This window comes from Tetrao urogallus, assembly GCF_951394365.1.
Source record: "Tetrao urogallus genome assembly, chromosome: 3".
In the NCBI taxonomy this organism is placed as follows: Eukaryota; Metazoa; Chordata; class Aves; order Galliformes; family Phasianidae; genus Tetrao; species Tetrao urogallus.
Window position 1 is genome coordinate 4116741 of NC_136815.1, and position 19877 is coordinate 4136617.

A 19877-nucleotide genomic window follows, 5' to 3' on the forward strand; every position below is an offset into this window, starting at 1 on the left:
GAGTAGTTTACATGAAAGAAGAAAATAACGTGTTTCTCCCATTCATATTTTCACAGGTGGTAAAAATGGTCTGTTGTCCCATCAGCTTGTGTTGTTTCATTTTTGAAGGTGCTGTTTCTAGTTATGGCAATCTGTTGTGATTATAGGTCATGAGAAATAGCAGGCAGGCAAAACAAAGCAAGTTAAGTGTTTTTCTTCCCAGCTGTATACTGCTAAGGAACTGTCCCCAGGTTTATATTGTGAAAGATGGTAATTTTGTAGCTTCTGACAATTCATGTTGGATAGAAACAGCCTAGTAGTCATATTCGGCTCTGACTTAAATCAGCACACTGTTTTTATTCCAGTGTTATAACTGGATTTTCATCCTTATACAGGAACAAATGAATAGCTTATAGATGTTGCATTATTATTAAATGTTTGTAAATTGGTCAGCTCGCATGTGGAAATGAATAGTTAGGTCTTGCCGCGGTATGTAGACTCAGGATGTCAGTTGTTGTCTGAAATGTTCATGCTCTTTAAATGCAGTCCTCTTTTATCTTTTAGAGGAAAATAATAAGAATCCTTCCTACGATGCCAGTGGTTTATCTGGCTCCTCCTGGAAGAAGTTGCTCTGATTTTTGCTATAAACAAGGAGAGAAGTGTTAATAACTTGGGAGGAAAATGAGGCCAGGAGGCAGCAACAACTGTCTGAAATAACGGACTAGTGAAAATACTCCTTTTACAGTGCTTCTGATGGTCATGTAGACCATCTTAAGTCAAAGCTTTTACTAGCTGTGCTTTTATTCCACTGTGTTTTGAAAACTTTCAGAGACAGATTCCACAGGCCTCTTCTGGACAGCCCCTCTGGTGATTAGATTCCTCCAGATCCTTCTTTTCATCAGACAACTCTACCTGTCCACATAGGCTGTGCCTCAGAGCCCTAACTGCGCTGACCTTTCTGTGCTGCTCCATCAGTTTTTCCACAGTTGCCTTGAACTGGGAAGCACAAAACTAGACTCCATATTGTAGGCGTGGCCTGATCTGTCCTGCAGAGAAGGCTGTAATAGCTTGCTTGGCTTTCCTGACTAACCCCTTGCTCGTGTAGCCCAGTGTATTTTTATAAAGCAGAAAAAAAAAACCAAAGAGAAGAGCAGAAGAGAAGGCAAAGTGACTCTGAGGAGATAGCTGCACTGACCTCTGATCTGAAAGTCCAGGGATTCATGGAATTATCCATTATCCAGTCACTCATTCCTCCCTACTGATACTCCATATTTTCCTTTGAAAGGATTGTAGAGTGGAGAGCACACAGTAACCCAGTTGAACCTTTTATGTAGTAAGTATTACTGGTGATAACATTCAAACTATGCTTAATTGCCTCTAAATGTGCTTCTGCATCTTGGAATCTTCAGGAAGTCTTTCAGTTTGTTCATATGGGCACAATGTACTTGTAGTGTTACAGAGAAAATGATGTTCTGTTTGAAAGAAGCTTGCTGATAATTTCACACTATCCATTTTTAATTTGTATTGAGCTCATCAATTGAAATTTTAAACTTTAAAGCAGATTCTTACTAGATCAAATGTAGTTTCTGAATGAATCTGTTTTGGGTCATTCCATGAAGACTGCTACAGCTGGCAAACAGCTAATCACCTGGAAACGATTAAGAGACAATGTTTTAATGGAGCTAATTATAATAATTTGATAATAGCACAGGAGAAAACAGCAGGTAGTTCTAGAGAAATCATGTTACTTTATCACTGAAATTTAATATCTAAATTATCTAATTATACGTAAGCCTTGCAAACCTTTTTTTTTCCCACAGTTTTATATGAAATTCATTGCTGGTTTTTCACATCAGTGTAAACAAACAGTATCTTTTTTTTTTATAGCCTTTCTAAGGAATTTTTTTGGAAAACAGCATTTGCTATCACTCTTTTGTGTTTTGATTATCTTTGTGTATTTAGATCTCGGAAACAATTTCTTGAAGCTATTTAGTTACTGTATAGTTATTTTTATTGATAGCACATGTACAGAAGAATGTTCATTGTACTTTAAACCCTTACAGGTGTAAGAGTATTCACATACCCTCCCATCTAAACATAAGCTTTGAGGTTTATTTCTGTTTGGTGAGACTCATCAGAGAACAACAATTTGGTATTCAGGCCATAAATAACCCATTTTTTTTTCTGGAGATACAATTGTGTGAATTGTTGGAACTGACAATTGGAGAAAATTCAGAGCCATGAAGATGAAATTAATAATGTATGTTTGCTTGAATGTTCTTGTATTTTAAGCAAAACCGAAGAAAAAAATTCATACTGGCAGTTAACATTTAGCAGCATAGCATAATAATTTTAAGAAGTAGGTAGTTTCAATGCATGATAACCTCAAAATTCATTGGTTTCTTTTTTGGCATTGACACCGTTCTATGTGTTGTTTAGGACAAGGCTTGTTCACATAACGGTGATGTTGTAAATAACCTTCATGTGCCTGATGCAGTTTGCTCTGGATATTTAGATTTGCAAGTTCAGTTTTAGAAATTGTTATCTTGCCAATGGAAGAAAAAACTAATCAAAAATAGGTATACAATGACAGTTCTAAAAATTATAAAAAAGTACATGAAACTGTCTTGGCTACTGAAGAGCACTTAATTAGTTTTGTTTCATGCACTTAAGGATTTTGGTGTGTCATGTTAAGTATTCTCATGCAGTAGTTGGTTTTCCATTACAGTGACCATGTTAAAGTCCACAAAGGCAAGTAAAGCTTCAGATCATAATTTCATCTTAAACTTTAGTTGCATAAATGTTGCAAGTATTTCTTACTCTTATTTTCAACTAACTTATTTCTAGAAAAGAAAGATGTAACACAGAGCTTGGAAAACTACACAGCAAAATGCCCTGGCACAATGGAATTCATCACTCTTCCAGATGGTTTGAAGTTACCTCCTGTTCCATTCACCAAATTGCCTATTGTGAGGTAGGACTCTGAATGCAATCTTTAACTTTTCCACAGTACCTGTCAAATTTTAAAGGATACTGGAAGGATGTAGCCTTCTCAGTTTATGTAAGCTGTTCACAATAACATGAAAAAATGTCAAAATGTCAAATTGTTTTGAGAAGTTCTTGGGCAAAAATAGAGCCCTTGAGCAGAAAATACTTTTTGTGGTCTTCAGAGTCAGAAAGAGAGGATTTTTTAAAATAAAACTGTCATTCAGGAGTTTCTGATACAATCTAAGAAAAGTGTTTTATAATTGCAGTTGAGATTTAAGTTAGATTATCAGGTCACTCCAATGACTAATATATTTTTTAGATTAAAACCTAGTATAAAGTCTTTGAGAGAGACACAGAGATGGAATAACTGCAGTTTGGCATGAAATTAAAAGGCTAAAAGAAAATCTGTGTCATGAGTGGTGTTTGGTAATTGCCATTCAGAAAAAAAATGCACTGGAAGTTATTGAAAAGAGTACTCACAGATGTTTCATTTCTCTTTGGGATGTCATCAGACATAAATAAAATAAAATGAAATGTTCTGGTATCACAAGAAGATAATAATACAAGTGTAACAAAAAGCAAAAATGATATTTACTTTCAGATTACCTTCAGTCTCTAAAATGACATAAATGTTTTATTCTATGAGCATTTTTTGATTCTGTGGCTACTTCTACTGTTCTAACTTCTCTGATTTTTCACTGAAGACAAAGACCTTGTTTAACTATATGTAGTACATTAAATACAATGGTTTTGTTCTCACGAGCAATTTGTTGTGCAGAACGCCCCCTCTTAAGGTACAGATTAGACTGGAGCATAGACCTGAGATTGAACATACGTAGCAGACAAACCAGCAGTGTCCTGAACTGTGTTTTGTCCCATGCTGGGGCCAAGTGCACTGGTTAGCCACCTGGGTCGCCCCACATCTCGTGTATTCCTGCGGGAAAGATGCAGATCTTGGAGATCTTCCAGCATTGTTTTATTTACAATTGGCATTTCATTGTCTGCTAGTTATTGATCCATTTCATGTGTCATACTAATTTTGGATACAGATGTCTTAATTACAATACTGTTGAACATTGAACTACCTTAATGAGGCCAGAATGCAATGGCATTATTACGTTTTTCTCCCCTGTACCCGTGAAGCAATTGAGGAGATTTGGCTTGGCAAAGTTGTAGTTGATTATTCATGGTATGTGGTATTTAATGCCTGTAGCTGCCCTTTAAGTGTTTACTCCTGATACTTCATATGATGTGTTTCATTTTTTTTTTTCCTGCTATATTTTTAAACTTGGTCTATTATTGACAATTATTAAGTATTGTTTTTATGTGTTTTCTAGCCTTTGGAACTTTTGGCATGTCAAATACTTTAGTGTAATCTGAAAGGCTCTTTGAGCTTTTAATTGTTTGTCTGAAGCTCTAGAAATTGAAAGCACATGAGATTGGAAAGTATACTATGAAAAGCCCTAGTATTTTATCAAATACAAAATGGAAGATTAATTGTCTTCCTATTCTAATAGAAGCAGCGTTTATTAGACTTAAGCAGAATTTAGAAGTATTTTGGTTTCCCTTCTAAGCAAGTTTGTTTTTAATCAATACAGCTTTTTTATTTCCCTAATAAAAGATTTTATTCTTCCACATTGGGAATTACAGAACAACTGCAATACCATAATTGCCACTCTGGTGAACTCAGTAGTGCTGGGACCAGGCCTAGTAAATATTCTTAATCAAGCTTTTCACACAAAGGAATTTTAAAAGATAATGTTTCCTAGCAAGTAGTTGAAGATCTTTCCTTTCACTGCTATGCATTAAGATTTAGAAAAAAAAAAAAAAAAAAAGTGTATCCAGCTCTGTTTATTAAATAGTGATGGCTGAGCCAAAGTACTTGCTATTGAGGACATAAAATCCCTTTTATTAGCACTTCCTCAATTTTTAGTGTTAATTTCCTCAAATACGTATCACTCACATGTGTTGCTTAAATTTGCATTCTAATTTGTACTCAGATCCAATCAGAAGAGGTATTGTACTTCGTTCAGAGTATTCTGGAGTCTGTCATAGACTCTCTTTTTGCATTTGACTGATGCTGTCACATTTATCAACAGATAATGAATGGATGTGAGATATTTCTTGTTCCAAAACACTTTTCATAGTCTCTTGTAACTTCTTATCAAATGTTCTGTATCACAGAGGTAACTTGTCTTTATAATATTCCTGTTACAGCATCGTTATTTTTCAGTAATAGCACATTATCTTGAATGGTTTGGGTGATTCTTAAAACAAATGGCTTTCTTGTATGTACGCACTTTTTGTTAGTGGGAATATTGGTTTCTTTGGTTGATAAAACTGTTCTTCATTGTGCTGAGCTTCTAAATATGGAGGACTTGATTTTCATGTTCTCTGTGATAGTTTCTTATTTTGAAATTTAGTATAATTCTGTAACTGTGGTGAGTGAGTGACTCAATTTCTTTCATATAAACGTTGCAAAACTGTTCTATCATTTAAGGGAACACCTTTTTGAGGTGAAGATGCTTGATTTTAAGTTAAAGAAGGCAGGCTTCTTACTTCTCCAGTCATGATATTTGATGAACTATATAAAAACATGAGAATTTAATCATGTACTGTAACATCCACAGCCTCTTTGTAGAATTCCTAAAGAATTTCAGTGAAATAAGTTTTATAAACCAGTAACAGGGAAAGAGGAGAAGTCGTTATTCATCTTTGAACAGGTTGGGTTTTCTGGTATTCTTGCACTTGGCTCCTCAGCTGCCTTTTGAAGTCTTTGAGGGTTTTGGTTGGGTCATCATCATCATCATATCTAGGTGCATACATAATCGATCTTATAGAAATGTATTTTTTAAAGTTTAGTACTGGCAAGGCTTTTGAACATTTTAATTCATGGTTGTCCACGTCACTGTGGTGGAATGCATGTGGCAATTAGCAAAAAATGAAGGTTTTTTTCTCCATCAGCAGTGGAAGACCAATGGTTTCCCTGCTTTGTATCACAGGAATTTTGGTCAGCAAGATGGTTTAATGAATCAGTCCTTTCCTGTCTGTTAGTAATCGCTTTACGATCTTTAAACGAGACCTCCCCAATTCCTGTGACATTTCCTTCCTTCCAGATGCAGTTTTATGTACTTAAACTGTCTTATTCACTTTGAAGAAGTTCTTTATTTGTATTACATTGTCCAGTGAAATTTTGCCTGGCTTTGACTTAGCTTTGTTAAATTTTTGCTTGCTTTCTGTAATTTCTGTGTTCTTATAATTCAGTTCTCACTTGGAAACTAACAGCTGGATTTTAAATCCCTTGCTAGTTTTTCATTTGATGCTTTCTCTAGAAGATGTTTTTCCTTTGCTGTTTGTTTTTAACATGACCTTCTATAAAAGTTATTTTTGCTTAACAGATCTGTGAAACTCTTGAACCTTCCCACCAGCCTCCGACCTCACAAAATTAAAAGTCTACTTGGTCAGAACGTGTCAACCAAAAGCCCCTTCATATACTCTCCAATTATTGCTCATAGTCGTGGGGAAGAGCGAACTAAGAAAATAGGTAAGAATATTTTCCAGTATTTCATATTATTTTGTTAAATTGGAAATTCTATCTTCATCAGGGATAGCAAGCCTGAATTTCTTTTGAATTAATCAGTTTTTTAGCCTGAGATTCCAAAGAGTAAAAGTTTGTTCTCCCCAATGACTTTTGAACCTGTGGGACAGTTCAGTCAGGTGAGAAGTGGGAAGAAAGTCACACAGCCGATCAGATTCATTTTCAGAGGAGCAGGTGCTCCTCAGTACCCAAACTTTGTATCATCTCAAGTTTGGATGGACGTGGTAGCAAAGTGTGACCCTGCTGCAGTAGTAATTTGATTTCAAAAGATGGTTAAGAAAGGTTAAGGAATTAAAAAGATGTAGAGCTGATGGTATCTCCTAGAATATTTGTTTGCAAAATATTTCTTTACATCTTATAACATTTCTTTGTGTCTCTTAATTTGATGATGTTTGTTATATTTTTTTCATTGAAATAAAATCTTACTGCCGGTCTTAACGTGCGATTGTTTTATGCAGTATTCTTGTTCCTTGAGGGATTCAAAGGGGAACCTCCATTTTTTGGTGGCAGTGCAAGTTGGTACCACAGGAGTTTTAAATTATACAGTTTCTCCTTTTAGCTATTTAGTTTGTTTAGTATAAGAAGATGTCTGAGCTACTTGTGATGCTCTTTAAGGCTTTTATCTTTTGAAGCACATAGCCAGCACATTTACTTTTAAAACCTCTAATGTTTGGTTGAAAAATTTTGCAAAGAAAAGAATGCATAAAACAAAACCATAGCTCCATTATAACAAGGAAGAATCTTTGAAGATAACATGGTTATTTTTTTTAACATGTATTTGATTTACTTTAATTAGAAATAACAATAATAAATGGTCTGTGTTTTTATTATGGAAACCAAAGGGGAAACAGAGCTCTTCAGAAAAGTCTTACATTTTCAGCTTTTAAGCTTTCAACTTGATAAGCTTTTCTAATTGAAAACAATAAATTGGATTATTTTATTCTGTTTAAATTGATTTAATGTGTGCAAGTCATGAGGAATAAACCTCATGGTTTATGACATAAAGGGATTTTTGTTATAAAGTCCTGATAGTGTAAGCAGTGCTGCTGGTAGCGTAATACAGCTCTATTAGAAAGTCTTGCAAGTAATCTCTCATATCTACATGCAGATGATGTAAGTATAGATCTTAACCTTGCACCATTTATCTGGATTTTACCTTTCCTTTCAAAAGCTTTTCCTCCAGGGCAGCAATTCTATAGCACTGTCCTGCTCTGTTTTATGTAGATCTTGTGGGAAGCAAACTGTAGGTAGCTAGTGAGGACTCTTGGTGCTGCTGGCTATGGTTTCTGAGTGAATAAGTTGACACAACATGTATTATTTGTTTTCCTGAAAATAAATATCAATAGTTTTGTTGGGGAGGTAGCTTAGGGAGTATTTGACAGTGAGAAATTGGTCAAAGCTGCAAAAATATAAGAAATGAGCTTAGGATCTTGTTCTCTTTGGGAGAAAATAGATTAAAGCATAAGAGTTCTAACAATTTTGTTTGTTTTGAGTAAAACTTAGCAGCAAGTAATTACTTTCAATGTGTTGGTTTTTTTCCCCAGTGATTTACATTTTCGGAATTCCTTTATGTGGTTGCATTGCATGCATTTTTCAAAAAAGGAATTATGATCCTCTGGTAGTTCTTCTAATCTGGAAATTACTGTAATTTGCAAGGGCTAAAATGCCCACTTCAGTTCACTGGTACCCATAATGGGGGCTCAGTGCTTAAATAGCTTTGAAACTGTGTGACAGCTCTCAAGAGAAGCTACCAGTTCTTTTGGGGACTGCAAAGTGCAGAAGACTTTGGACACTAATGAATTAATTAAAAACAAAACAGCACAAACAACTACAAAACATCCCATGCAAATGTGCATTTGAACATGTAGTTTTAATCTACTGTTTTACTTCCCTGGTTCCACAGTAATATAAGCTGTTAATATCTCAGAATGTATGCTGTTAATTTCTAGTAGTGTTAATTGGACTTAAAGATTTGCATTAAGCACATCTCCCTTGAGCTCTCTAACACTGCTTGCAAAATGTAATCAGATAGTGATTGTGAATGTGCTGTTAGAGTGCAGATGGTTTTAATTGTGAGTTACAGCATTAATAATCTTAGGGTTTTTTTTACAAAACATTTTCTAATATCCCAGAGAAAAGAGCATGAACAATGTGTTAAAATCATTGTGTAAACTAGTTAAAAGTTAATCTGCGTTCGTTATAGATTAGATTATGGTCATGATTTATTTAATCTATTTAATGACTATTTTAAAACCACCTTTTGTTTATTTGGACTGTTGGACCTCACCTTGTATGGCAAACGTCACATTCAGTATAAAATCTGAATGTAGAGTGCACGTGGTTATGAGGAGAAATGCAGGAGGCAGAAAGGAGCACCACATGGCTGAAAAGATTATGGAGCTGTGGTGCCAAATAACCTTTGTGCATGGAGCAGCCCACCAGAAACGGTTTATGTGCCACAGGCCTCCTTTTCTTAAATTCCTTACCTTCTTAAATGCAACCAAAAATCTTATACTTAGTGTGGTGCATTGTCCTTAAAGCATGAACTCTGTCACTTGTGGCAGGGTAGGTCAAGAAATAAGCTGCCCTTGCAGTTTCTATTTAGAGGTCATGGGTCTTTCCTAAATATATCCAGAAATTACTATCTTCTGTTATTGCTTAAGTCTACCTTTTGTAACCATTAATCAATAATCAGCATCAATATTTTTTTCATGTCATCTTCCCCTCCCACAGCATTTCCCAAACTTCTTATTGTGTTCTGTGGGAAATAGTAGGAGGAGAATGGAGGTGGCATCTTGCTGGTGAGCAGATGCTTTCTTCTTAATTTAGAACAATTTTTATTTCACTCTATATTGTCATATGTGTGTAGATGAAGATTTTTTTTTTCCCCATGATTTTTCATATCCTTTTTTCCTTTGGTGTTTATTCCCTATCTGGCTGCTTTTTGACTGAGCCTTGATACGAGGTAATGCGTACTTTGGGCCCACCACCCAGTATGGAAGTCCTGAAGCTTTCAAATGGTTACCATTAAGGAAGTGTTTAAGTACTCTTTTGAAATGGTGCCGGAGTTAATTTTGCCAAAGTAATGTTGGCACAATGTGATGTTGGGCTCTGGAGCACTACTAGCATTAATATAATAAACCTATTAACGAACGCTTCCAGTCCTTTAACACATTGCTTTGCCTCTGATTTGAAGCTTCTGTCCATTGGTGCTTGAACAGGACTTGGGCTGTGCAGATCATAGAGAAGTGTTAATTTCAAAAATAAAGCTAATGTAACACTCTGACAGCTCAGCTGCTGCTCATTTTTATAACACTACCATTAGGCAATTCCTGCATTAATTCTGTACTTGTTTTGTGTAGACTTCCAGTGGGTCCAGGGAGATGTGTGTGAAGTTCAGTTGATGGTGTACAACCCTATGCCTTTTGAGCTCCGAGTAGAAAACATGGTATGTATCTTCAAAAACATTTTCTAACTTCTTCACTAGGTTAGAATTTTAATACCATTTTATACAAATCAAATAGTTTAAAATCTGTTTAAGTCAGTACAGCGTCGGTGTAACAGTGCAGCAGTGTAAGTTCTCTCACATTTTTGCAGTGGTGATGAGGTACTGAATTGAAATGTCTGCTCTTCGGAGAGTTAAAATGCTTTACTGCTGCTGACCTGTGAATCAATTCTGTATCTTTCTGCATTGATTCAAACTCATGCTAAATAATTTATTTATGCTGGTTTTCAAGTAATAATCATATCCTGAAGCCTAATAATTACTGTATTCTTCCTCCTGTTACTTGTTTTTATCCTAGCTTTACAAATTCCCATGTTGACCACATTTTTTCAAAAAATGAGGAATGAAAATAACTAGTTTTGAGAAGCTTTGATTTATAATAGATGCTTCAGCGTATGATATGCTATTCCCAAGCATATGTGTTATTTGCAACCACTGGATGCTAAATTGATGAGATGGAATTGGGGAGAAAAAGGCTAAAACACCAGAGAAGCGTCTCAGGTTAGAAGGTTCAAGCCCAAGCTCTCTACTGAAACACAGTGGATTTTTTTTTCCTCATTGCAATTAACAGGACTTTTTAAGGTTATTATATCTCTTAAAAGGTTGAACATCCTTTAATTGCAAAACCACCTTAGTCTCCAGTCACTCCTAATCCAGTGTTATCGTTAGTTGAATACTTTCACCTTTTCCCCAGTATTTAATATTGCTTTACAAAAGGAGTCCCAACTCACACAACCCACAAAGTAAATAAAACTACGCCAGTAAATTAGGGTGTATTTATGTGCTCAGGATTTTTTTTTTTTTAAATTGATAGTTGTACTGCAGTGGCTAATCAAACAATTAGACCTAAATTACAGGTAATATGCCACATATGATATTTTTTCCACAGGAAATGAACACGCTCAAGAAAACAGTTTTAAACTGGAAGGGGGTAGATTGGACTAGGTAACAAGAGGAAAGGTTGTTGTTAGAGTACTGTGAAATTCTTTCTAGGAAGCTAACATACTCAGTTCCTTCAGCAACATTTTGTCTTATGCTTACAGAGGTATACCGAAATGTTAGGAATGAATAGAAAAAGTAATGGTAAATGTGTGCATCAGAAAGGACTCCACGTAAAACTTAAGAACGCTTTGATTTATTGTTTAATCTGTCTTGTGTAAGTAATGATGAAATTATATATTCAAAATGTTTTTGGATAAATTCTTAATGAGGAAATTTCTTGTAAGTGGCTGCATATGCTACGGAGTTTGGAATACAGTTATTTATACGAGTGTGCACTCCATCCATTCACTGTGAAAATTAATTGTAATAGCATGAATACTACAAGCTAGATAGTTATCTTCTGAATTAATACTGCATTTCAGTTTCATTGGTAAGCGCCGGAGGATGTAGAAAGGCAGACTAGATACAAATAATTGAAGTGATTAACATAGTTCTTTAGTGTTCTAAAAATAGAGTGCTTTGAGAAAATCTGCTGTGCACTAATGTTGTCTAATTGGTAGAAATGAGTTGATTTTGCTTCATTTGTGTGGAATCAGGAATGTAGGCAGCAAATGGGGACAGCAATTACTCCTCTCAACTCAGTGTTTGAGAGACAATGTCTTCAGCACCAAATGTTGAGCACCCTGCTTAGCAGCAATACATACGGACTGGTGTCAGTGCAGCAGCATAGGACAGGTAAGGAGAACTGCATCTGTTCAGTCAGAAGAAGAGAGGACTAGTGGGTAATTCCTCTTGCTGTCATTCCCAGTTGGGAAGCTGCGATGAAAACAGAGCGGGACTCTTCCCAGAGGTGCACAGCAAAAATTTCCCACGTTGCAGCAATGGGAAACTTTCCTAATAGAAAAATTCTATTTTGCCAATGTCTCAGTGGCCATACAGTAGGAAGAGGTTTCTGAGAGGGAATAAGGGATCACCATCTTCTGAAATCTTCAAAATCTGAGTGGATAGGACAGTGAAAAAACCTGTACTGATGCGAAAGCCGTTCCTGTTTGGAGCCATGGATTGGGCAAGAGGACCTCTAACATTTCCATCCAGCCTGACTTGTTTTGATTCTTTGGTGTTGTTTGTGGGTTTACTAGTGTGTGGAAATAGGTATTATTTGATCACAAGAACAAAATCCTTGTGGTTTTATTTTAATAATTCAGAACGTTTAGTATTTTAAAAAGTTTTATTTTATTATTGAAGTGTACTCATGTCTGCAGTCCCTGTGCCTTCCTGTTGTCTGATTTCTTGTAATTTTTATGTTCTTCAACATTATTTAGCCTCAGAATCATTTGTACAGTGAGCATATCCCTTTCATTTAATGGCAGTTTTAGATTGTCTGGCCCACAATCTTTTCCTTCTTTCTGACTCAGCACCTTACCTATGCAGTATGACTACTCATTCAACCTTGTTTCCAATGACTGACAGTCCTTCGAATTCTCCATTGCATGATGTCCCTTGTTCCCCTTTGTCATGGTTCATTCTTCATCACTGTGCAACTGTCTTAAAATTTATAGTCACTCTATTTTTTTTTCCTTATTTTCCCTTCCTATTAACTTTAAGTTTCTTTTGTTGTTGTTTGAGCTTACTTTTTGCATGTTAAACTCTAGAAGTGTTGGTCCAAACTTTTATAAGTGCTCTTGTCTTTACATGTCATCCTGCTTGTTATGGCTGAACGTTTGGAAGGTAGTCAACATAGCACTGACATAAAGCACTGAGATAAAGCACAAGTTATTTAGGAGAATTGTTTCCCACTGAAAGGCTTCTCTGTTGTTTTTTTTCTTTTTATTATTTGAAATAGTATTCATAGAATCACAGAAGTGACCTTTAAGATCATCTGGTTCCAACCCCCTGCTATGGGCAGGAGCACCTCCCACTAGACCAGGTTGCTCACAGCCCCATCCAGCCTGGCCTTCAACGCTTCCAGGGAGGGAGGATCCACAACCTTTCTGGGCAATGTGTTCCAGTGTATCACCACCCTCACAGTAAAGAATTTCCTCCTAATATCTTGACTACATCTACCCTCTTAGCGTTTAAAGCCATTTTCCCTTGTCATGTTGCTAGATGCCCTTATAAAAAGTCCCTCCTGTAGGCCCCCTTCAGGTGCTGGAAGGCCGCTAAAAGTTCCCCCCAGAGCTTTCTCTTCTCCAAGCTGAAAAGCCCCAGCTGTCTCAGCCTGTCCTTGTAGGGGAGGTGCTCCAGCCCTCTGATCATCTTCATGGCCCTCCTCTGGGGGCCCCAAAACGGGATGCAGTACTCCAGATGGAGTCTCACAAGAGCAGAGCAGAGAGGCAGAATCAGCTCCCTCAACCTGCTGGTTGTGCTTCTTTTGATGCCACCCAGGATTACTGCTAAGTATGTTCAGTTTATATAGGAGTGGAGAGGCATGACTGATCAATATTATTCAGGTGAAGAAGCCCTGTGAAGTCAAAATGTTGACTTTTTGTTGTGTTTTTTTTTTTTTTTTCCTTTTAGTTTCCTCATCTTTTGTCCCATAGTCCCACGTATTCCTGAGTTGGAAATCTCTTTAGATACCTGTTCTTCGTATGTGTCTCATTTCTTTGTAACTTACCTCTTTTCTGTATCCTGATTTTCTTTCATCCATATAGTGGGAAGACTCATCCGATGACAGTGATATAATGCTTATAAAATGGCAAATAAGAGCATTTAATCATGGAATACAGTGGCAATTAGGTCCAAAAACTGCATATTTTGGTCAGTAAGGTAAAATAGGGGTGGTCAGAGGCAGCGCTTTCATAAACTTTAGCAGATGGCTTGAATAAACATAGAGGTAAATATGATCCTAACTTGCTTTATCTGCAGTGCATTAGATTGAATATTTTTTTGCTGTGCTGGTGGTGGGATCCAAGTCAAGAGTAGATGTGATGTTCAGCTGTAAATAAGTATACATACAGCTTTACATATTTCCAGGAATGTTGATACCTGTTTAGAATTGTTCAGACACGTGAATGAATGTTGGCCTCTGTCATATGGAACCTTTTTTCTATCTGGGAAAAAATGACCTTTGGATTTGAAACCGTCAGAAAATAAAAAAATCCTGTGAAATCTCTGACAGATTTATTTCATGTCTTGGAAATAATGTCGAGGCTTTAAATCCTGGCTAAATCTGGTGACATCTGCTATTAAAATAGAGCACATATGAAGATACAGCACAAAGTCTGTTAAGTCTGCAAGATTTTAACTACTTTTTTTCTGTTTCTCAAGCTTCGTATTAAAGGCAAATATGCTGTCTTGAAAACCTCTATGAGAAATTTTGAGGGAATGTTATTTATTGAACTAAATCATTTATTTTCTGCACTTACTGTAGAAAAGGTGGCTTTCTTAGAATCACCGTGATGGTTGCTACAGAGCACTATAAGTGGTATTCAATAAATTAATATTGGGGAACTGAAAAATACTGCCACAACACACAACGTTTCTGGAGTTCGTAGTTTTAAAATCTCATAACTCAAAAAGAAAATTTTTCTTCTATGATTCTCATTGTGCTTGGAGCCGTGATTGTTTCAAGACAATTGAAGTGTAATGTTTTGATTAATGATGATGTAAAAATAGAAGCTGTTTTTTGTTTTTTTTTTGTAAACTGCAAAACTATGTTATAAGCCATGAGCCCTTTCTGTGTTTAAAAATGACACCTAAAATATTGAAAAATCTTTATGTATAAGCACTCCCATAATTTCGCTTATGCTCATTCAAATTTATGGAGTTCACATCTTCTGTTTCTGCCCTCTAGGAGAATATTTACTTACTGACAGGGTGCGTGTCGCTGAAGCTATATTGGGCAAGAAAATACACAAAAAATGTGGAAGGAAGAAGGTGAAAATGGTCATGTTTGATATATTCTAGGTCTGCTTAAAATAATAGTGCTGGAAATAGTGGGAGAAACGCTCTTTTAAAAACCTATTTGACAACGTGTAAAGTATACTTAATGAGGAAACTAACTTGGGCAGTGCTACTTGGGAAGAAAAGTGTGAGTAAAAAAGAACGTAAAGCTTAAAAAGGCAGCTAAATGCCCATGTTATTTTAACTGCATCCCCAAAAGCTACCATTTACAGGCAAGTTGTTTTGTTTCTGTGCAACTAAATGGAGATTTGAAGTTATTGAAAGGTGGGCTGTAGCAATAGCTTGAATATACCCACTCTCAGGCAATTTAGGTTGTTATACGAATATAAGGAAATAAAAATCTTTTTTCTCCTGATTTATACATTACGTGGAGGGAAACTTGCATACAGATGATAGTATTTTTCTACTTGGCCAGAAAGCAGTTATTAAATATTATTGCTGAAATATGGTGTAGTATTCTAGGGGAAAGAAAGACACTTTTGCTTTTATTTTCTTTCCCTCCTTTTTCCATTTTTCTCCTCTCTCCCCTTTTCCCTTTTTCTGCATCAGGTATGTTTAGTTAAAGGGAATAGCAGCAGTTCAGTTTTTCATTTCATTTATCTAAGCAGTTTTAGGCACCAGAGGGCAATGTTTGGCAAAGAATTGCTGTATTCTGCTTTCTGGGTGATAGCAATATTGGAAGTGTCTTTCAGACACTCTAGATTACATCACTGTCTTTTCAAACTTACTTGTGTGGTTCAAGTTTGAAGAGTAAGTACATTGATTTCACTTTATGTCTGTTAAACCAAGGCTTTGTTGAGGTTTACATTGTTTTGTTTGCTTGCTTGTTTTTCATTTTGATGACCTTTTATGCTTCCTTGATACCTTACATAAATATTGTAAGTTTTACTGGATGGTAAAACTCTCATAATGAGGGAAATAAATGCTGCATTCCACTTCATGTGGTAAAGCACTTGGGGCTGTTTAATTTTTTAGACCAGGAATAATCTGTCCTTACAGAAGATACTTGACATTTCCATTGCATTCTCTTAAAACATTTTTTGGAGGTTTTTTTTTTTTTGGTTGTTGTTGCTAAAGAATAGACTGAGGATGCATTTGTAATACACTGCAAGCAAAATACACTCTGGTGAGGACTTACTTTGCTTCATCAGTTATCTTGAGGTCAGCATGCTGTGTTTGTGATCATGATGATCCAGGGGTGTCATTTTGATGCAGTTTCAGGGAGTAGACAACAATGTACCTATATGAGATCTTCTTTTGCTCCTCTGTTGTTAAAACATTTTATTACTAGTAATTGCTGGAGTGTAGAAACTCATCCTTCTTGTCCATAAGCACGTTCATGTTTTGGTTGAGGCATTTTTGTTTCCTTAGGTGTGTACTCTATGAATAGTGATTAAGGTATTTTCCAGTTGAGAATTAGAAACGGAAAGTTGCTAGTCTGCCTTTTACAGCAGATGAGAGCTTTAGAGGTGCACCATTTGGAATCCTACTGAATTAGAATTGAAGTAATCATAGGTGTTTTTGAAGGTAAGCAATACCAGTGTGGCTAGCATTGCTGCTGCTTAAACTCTGTTCAATCGTCAAGTCTCTGTGTGTTTTTTTCTGCCTCAAACCATAAGTTTTTTTTTCATGTCATTACAAAAATGGCATCTTTATGTACTCTTGAATTCCTGTGAAGCGTCTTGACACACTTAGGTTTTAATCTAATTGTGCTTCCTGCATTAATTGCTAGAGAGACTAATATTGGATATCAATATTCTCCCTCTCTCTCTCTGTATATAAGCAGCTAGTAACTTAGGCTCTTGTATTTTACATTTCTTACTTTTAACAGCATGCACTGTGTTCAAGCATCTTAAATTCATTAACTGAACTTAAAAAAAGTGATTAATTTACTGAGGAAATAATGCCATGTTCTGTAGACCATGAAATAAATGTATTTATGGTTGCATTTCTTATTTTGTGTCCTGTTTTTATGTCAGGGTGCTAAGAGATTTCTTTGTCATACAGTAAGAGAATAAATGCCAATCGTATCCTGGGCTCCATCAGAAGAGGGGTGGCCAGCAGGGACAGGGAGGTGATTGTCCTCTCTGCTCTGTTCTCGTGAGGCCCCATCTGGAGTACTGTGTCCAGGTCTGGTGCTCCCAATACAGGAAAGATGTGGAGCTGTTGGAGAGGGTCCAGAGGAGGGCATCAAGGATGATCAGAGGGCTGGAGCACCTCTCCTATGAAGATAGGCTGAGGGAACTAAACTTGTTCATCCTGGAGAAGAGAAGCCCATGACTTTTAGCTTAGTTAGAAAAACTAGGCGTACTTTATTATCTGTAAACATTCAGTTTGTTCCTTCCCCATAAATAAATCTTTTCTGGCCTGGAACCTTAATTAAAGCTAAGGAGGAATTGCTATTGATGTTTGATTTTCATTGTCCAAAATTTAAGCAAATATATGTTGTGTCACAAGTCCAATTAAATGTGGTTATAAAAAAACGCCTTGCAGATTATATCATTTGCGTTTTTTTGCTGTGTTTTGGGTATAAATTATTTGTATTTCATATATCATTCTCAGCTCAGACACATCCTGAAGCACACACTTCTCTACTGAATACAAATCTTGCAGTAATTCTAGAAGGCTGCTTAAGTCACTGGAACTTTAAACCAAAGCAACTGCTATGTGCAAATTCGAATAAACCATAAAAGTTTGGATGATATATTGCAAGGGATTAAATCTTAAGTGTATATCATAAATGGATTTATCCATATTGTACAACTTTTTTTCAGGGTCTCTTGACAACAGGAGTGGAATTCGAATCTCTTCCTGCAGCCCTTTCTCTACCTGCAGAATCTGGTTTGTATCCAGTAACTCTTGTTGGTGTTCCTCAAACCACTGGACAGATCACTATCAATGGTAAGGGATCTTTTTCATCATTCTGTCCTGTATTTTGTGTGCCTGTGAGTGATGTTGTAGCACAATTCAAATGGATGTGCTTTACACATTTGCCACTCCAAATTCTCCTCAATATGTGAAACAAAACAAAAAATCAAGCAGAACCACAAATATCACTATTTGATATGCTAGACTTCATTAAAACCATAGTATGATGCTGAAAAATCATTTGTTTGTAATGGTAACAACATATATTTACAATATCTTCAGTATGAAAGGAAAAGGATAATGAGCTCCATCTTAGCAATGTTTTAATTTGGACAGCTTTCGAGAAAAATGGCTTAAACTTTTTCATGAGAAGGCAGAAGATCTTTCAGCTCCTTTTTCTTAATTAACCATTTTCATGTAACGTTACAGACATTTTTGCCAGTTGCTTGTGTAGAAACAATTTAGCTGGTGTGTGTAGAGTAATGAAGTCAGGGTGTCACTGCATTCATAAGGCTATGTGGAATTGTCTTCCTAGTAAGTGAAGAGAATTAAAGAACTTTTTTTAGAAACCTGGCAGATGAGACTCCTTGAAAATGCAGTGTATGTGAACATGGTAGATGCAGCATGTAGTAGTACTGAGCCATATTAACAACGTGAAATTTTAGGTACATACTCTCATAATTTATAACAGGAAAAGAACTGTTTTAATACAATTCAACACCAAAAGAAGATGGATTTGAACTCGAAGATTTGTTCTCATTGTGTTTTTCCTAAATGCTTTTTTGCCTGCTAAAAAAATGATTTTGCTTTCTTTTTAGGTGTTTTTTTTTTGTTTGTTTTGTTTTTTTTTTTTTTTTCCTTCAGAAACTATTTCAGTAAATACAGAATAGCATCAAAGCATTCAGGAACATTTGTTCTGTAGTTGTCCGCTTTTAGTTTCATATACTAAAAATGTATTGCAAGCAGAGGAGTTGATTTCTGTATTTGGTTGTTACTTGTATGTCAATGGATTATATTTTCCTTCAGATACAGGTTGGTATATATTGCTTGGCAAGGAATTGGTGTTGAGATATTTGACTGCTAAACCGAGCTTTTAGAGTATAAGCTGTGATATCTCATGGCAAGTGTACGCATATATCCATATTCAATTTTCTAAAAAGAATCATTTGCCTTGGGGATGCATTATCTTCAAGACACTCTAGAGACTGCTGTCAGGTTTTTTTGGAAAAGTAGGGGAGTCTCAACATTAATTGAAAGGTAACAAGTTATGTGCACTGGTGGATAATGTGATAAGGTATTGTGAAATGTTGGTCTGTATGACATAATTTATTATGTTGAACTTGTAACGGTTTACAGAATTTGCCATAATGCATGGTAAAAATTATGGACTATATATATATATTTTATTAGTTATAGATACAGAGACAGAAATGTGTGTTTTTTGTATATTATTTATTTTAAAATATTATCTTGGCCACTCGGAAACTTTTTTTGTTTTAAATATTTTATGTCCTGAGAAGATTCTCTTGTAGAGAAGGTAGTGTTCTAGGTAGCAGAAACACTGACAAGTTCTGGCAGGTAACATTAGTGTATTAGATCTTTTAGAAAACAAAAGCAATGTGCAACTTTTTTTTTTTTTTTTTTTTTTTTAAACAAAAAATCAGGTTACCATACCTCAGTGTTTGGAGTATTCAGTGATTGCCTTCTGGACAACCTACCAGGAGTCAAGACCAATGGCTGTACTGTTGAAGTCATTCCAGCCTTGCCGAGGCTACAGATCAGTACCTCCCTTCCAAGGTGAGAAGCTGAATAAAATGAGGATTTTATTTGGTAATATTGAAGTGTTAACATTCATAAATGTTCGTAAAATCTGTAGTAAAGGAATAACCTATGAAATACTGTGGGTTAGAAGGGGATCTTCTAGATATCATCTGGTGTAGGACGTTGCTCAAAGCGGGATGAGCTCTGACTGGCAATGTGCTTTTGATGTTAGATGTGTTTGCTCAGGACATTGTCTCATTGTCTCTGACCACACTTGGAGAAGTCTGCCTCTAGCCTCCTGTTTTTCAGAGTGAAACAAACAGCTCTTTGAAT

At 36.0% G+C, this 19877-nt stretch overlaps 1 protein-coding gene across 3 annotated transcripts in view; it reads left to right on the forward strand.

The window, feature by feature from the left end:
- TRAPPC9 (trafficking protein particle complex subunit 9) overlaps nucleotides 1-19877 on the forward strand; it is a gene marked incomplete at both ends in the record, with an annotated part of 466587 nt that overhangs the window by 44095 nt on the left and 402615 nt on the right. For all 3 annotated transcript variants that reach the window (XM_079533233.1, XM_079533234.1, XM_079533235.1), the window contains 5 exons: nucleotides 2827-2953; nucleotides 6366-6511; nucleotides 9928-10013; nucleotides 17690-17816; nucleotides 19448-19580. In XM_079533233.1, the coding sequence (XP_079389359.1) occupies nucleotides 2827-2953; nucleotides 6366-6511; nucleotides 9928-10013; nucleotides 17690-17816; nucleotides 19448-19580 (619 nt within the window). The remainder of the gene's footprint in view (nucleotides 1-2826; nucleotides 2954-6365; nucleotides 6512-9927; nucleotides 10014-17689; nucleotides 17817-19447; nucleotides 19581-19877) is intronic.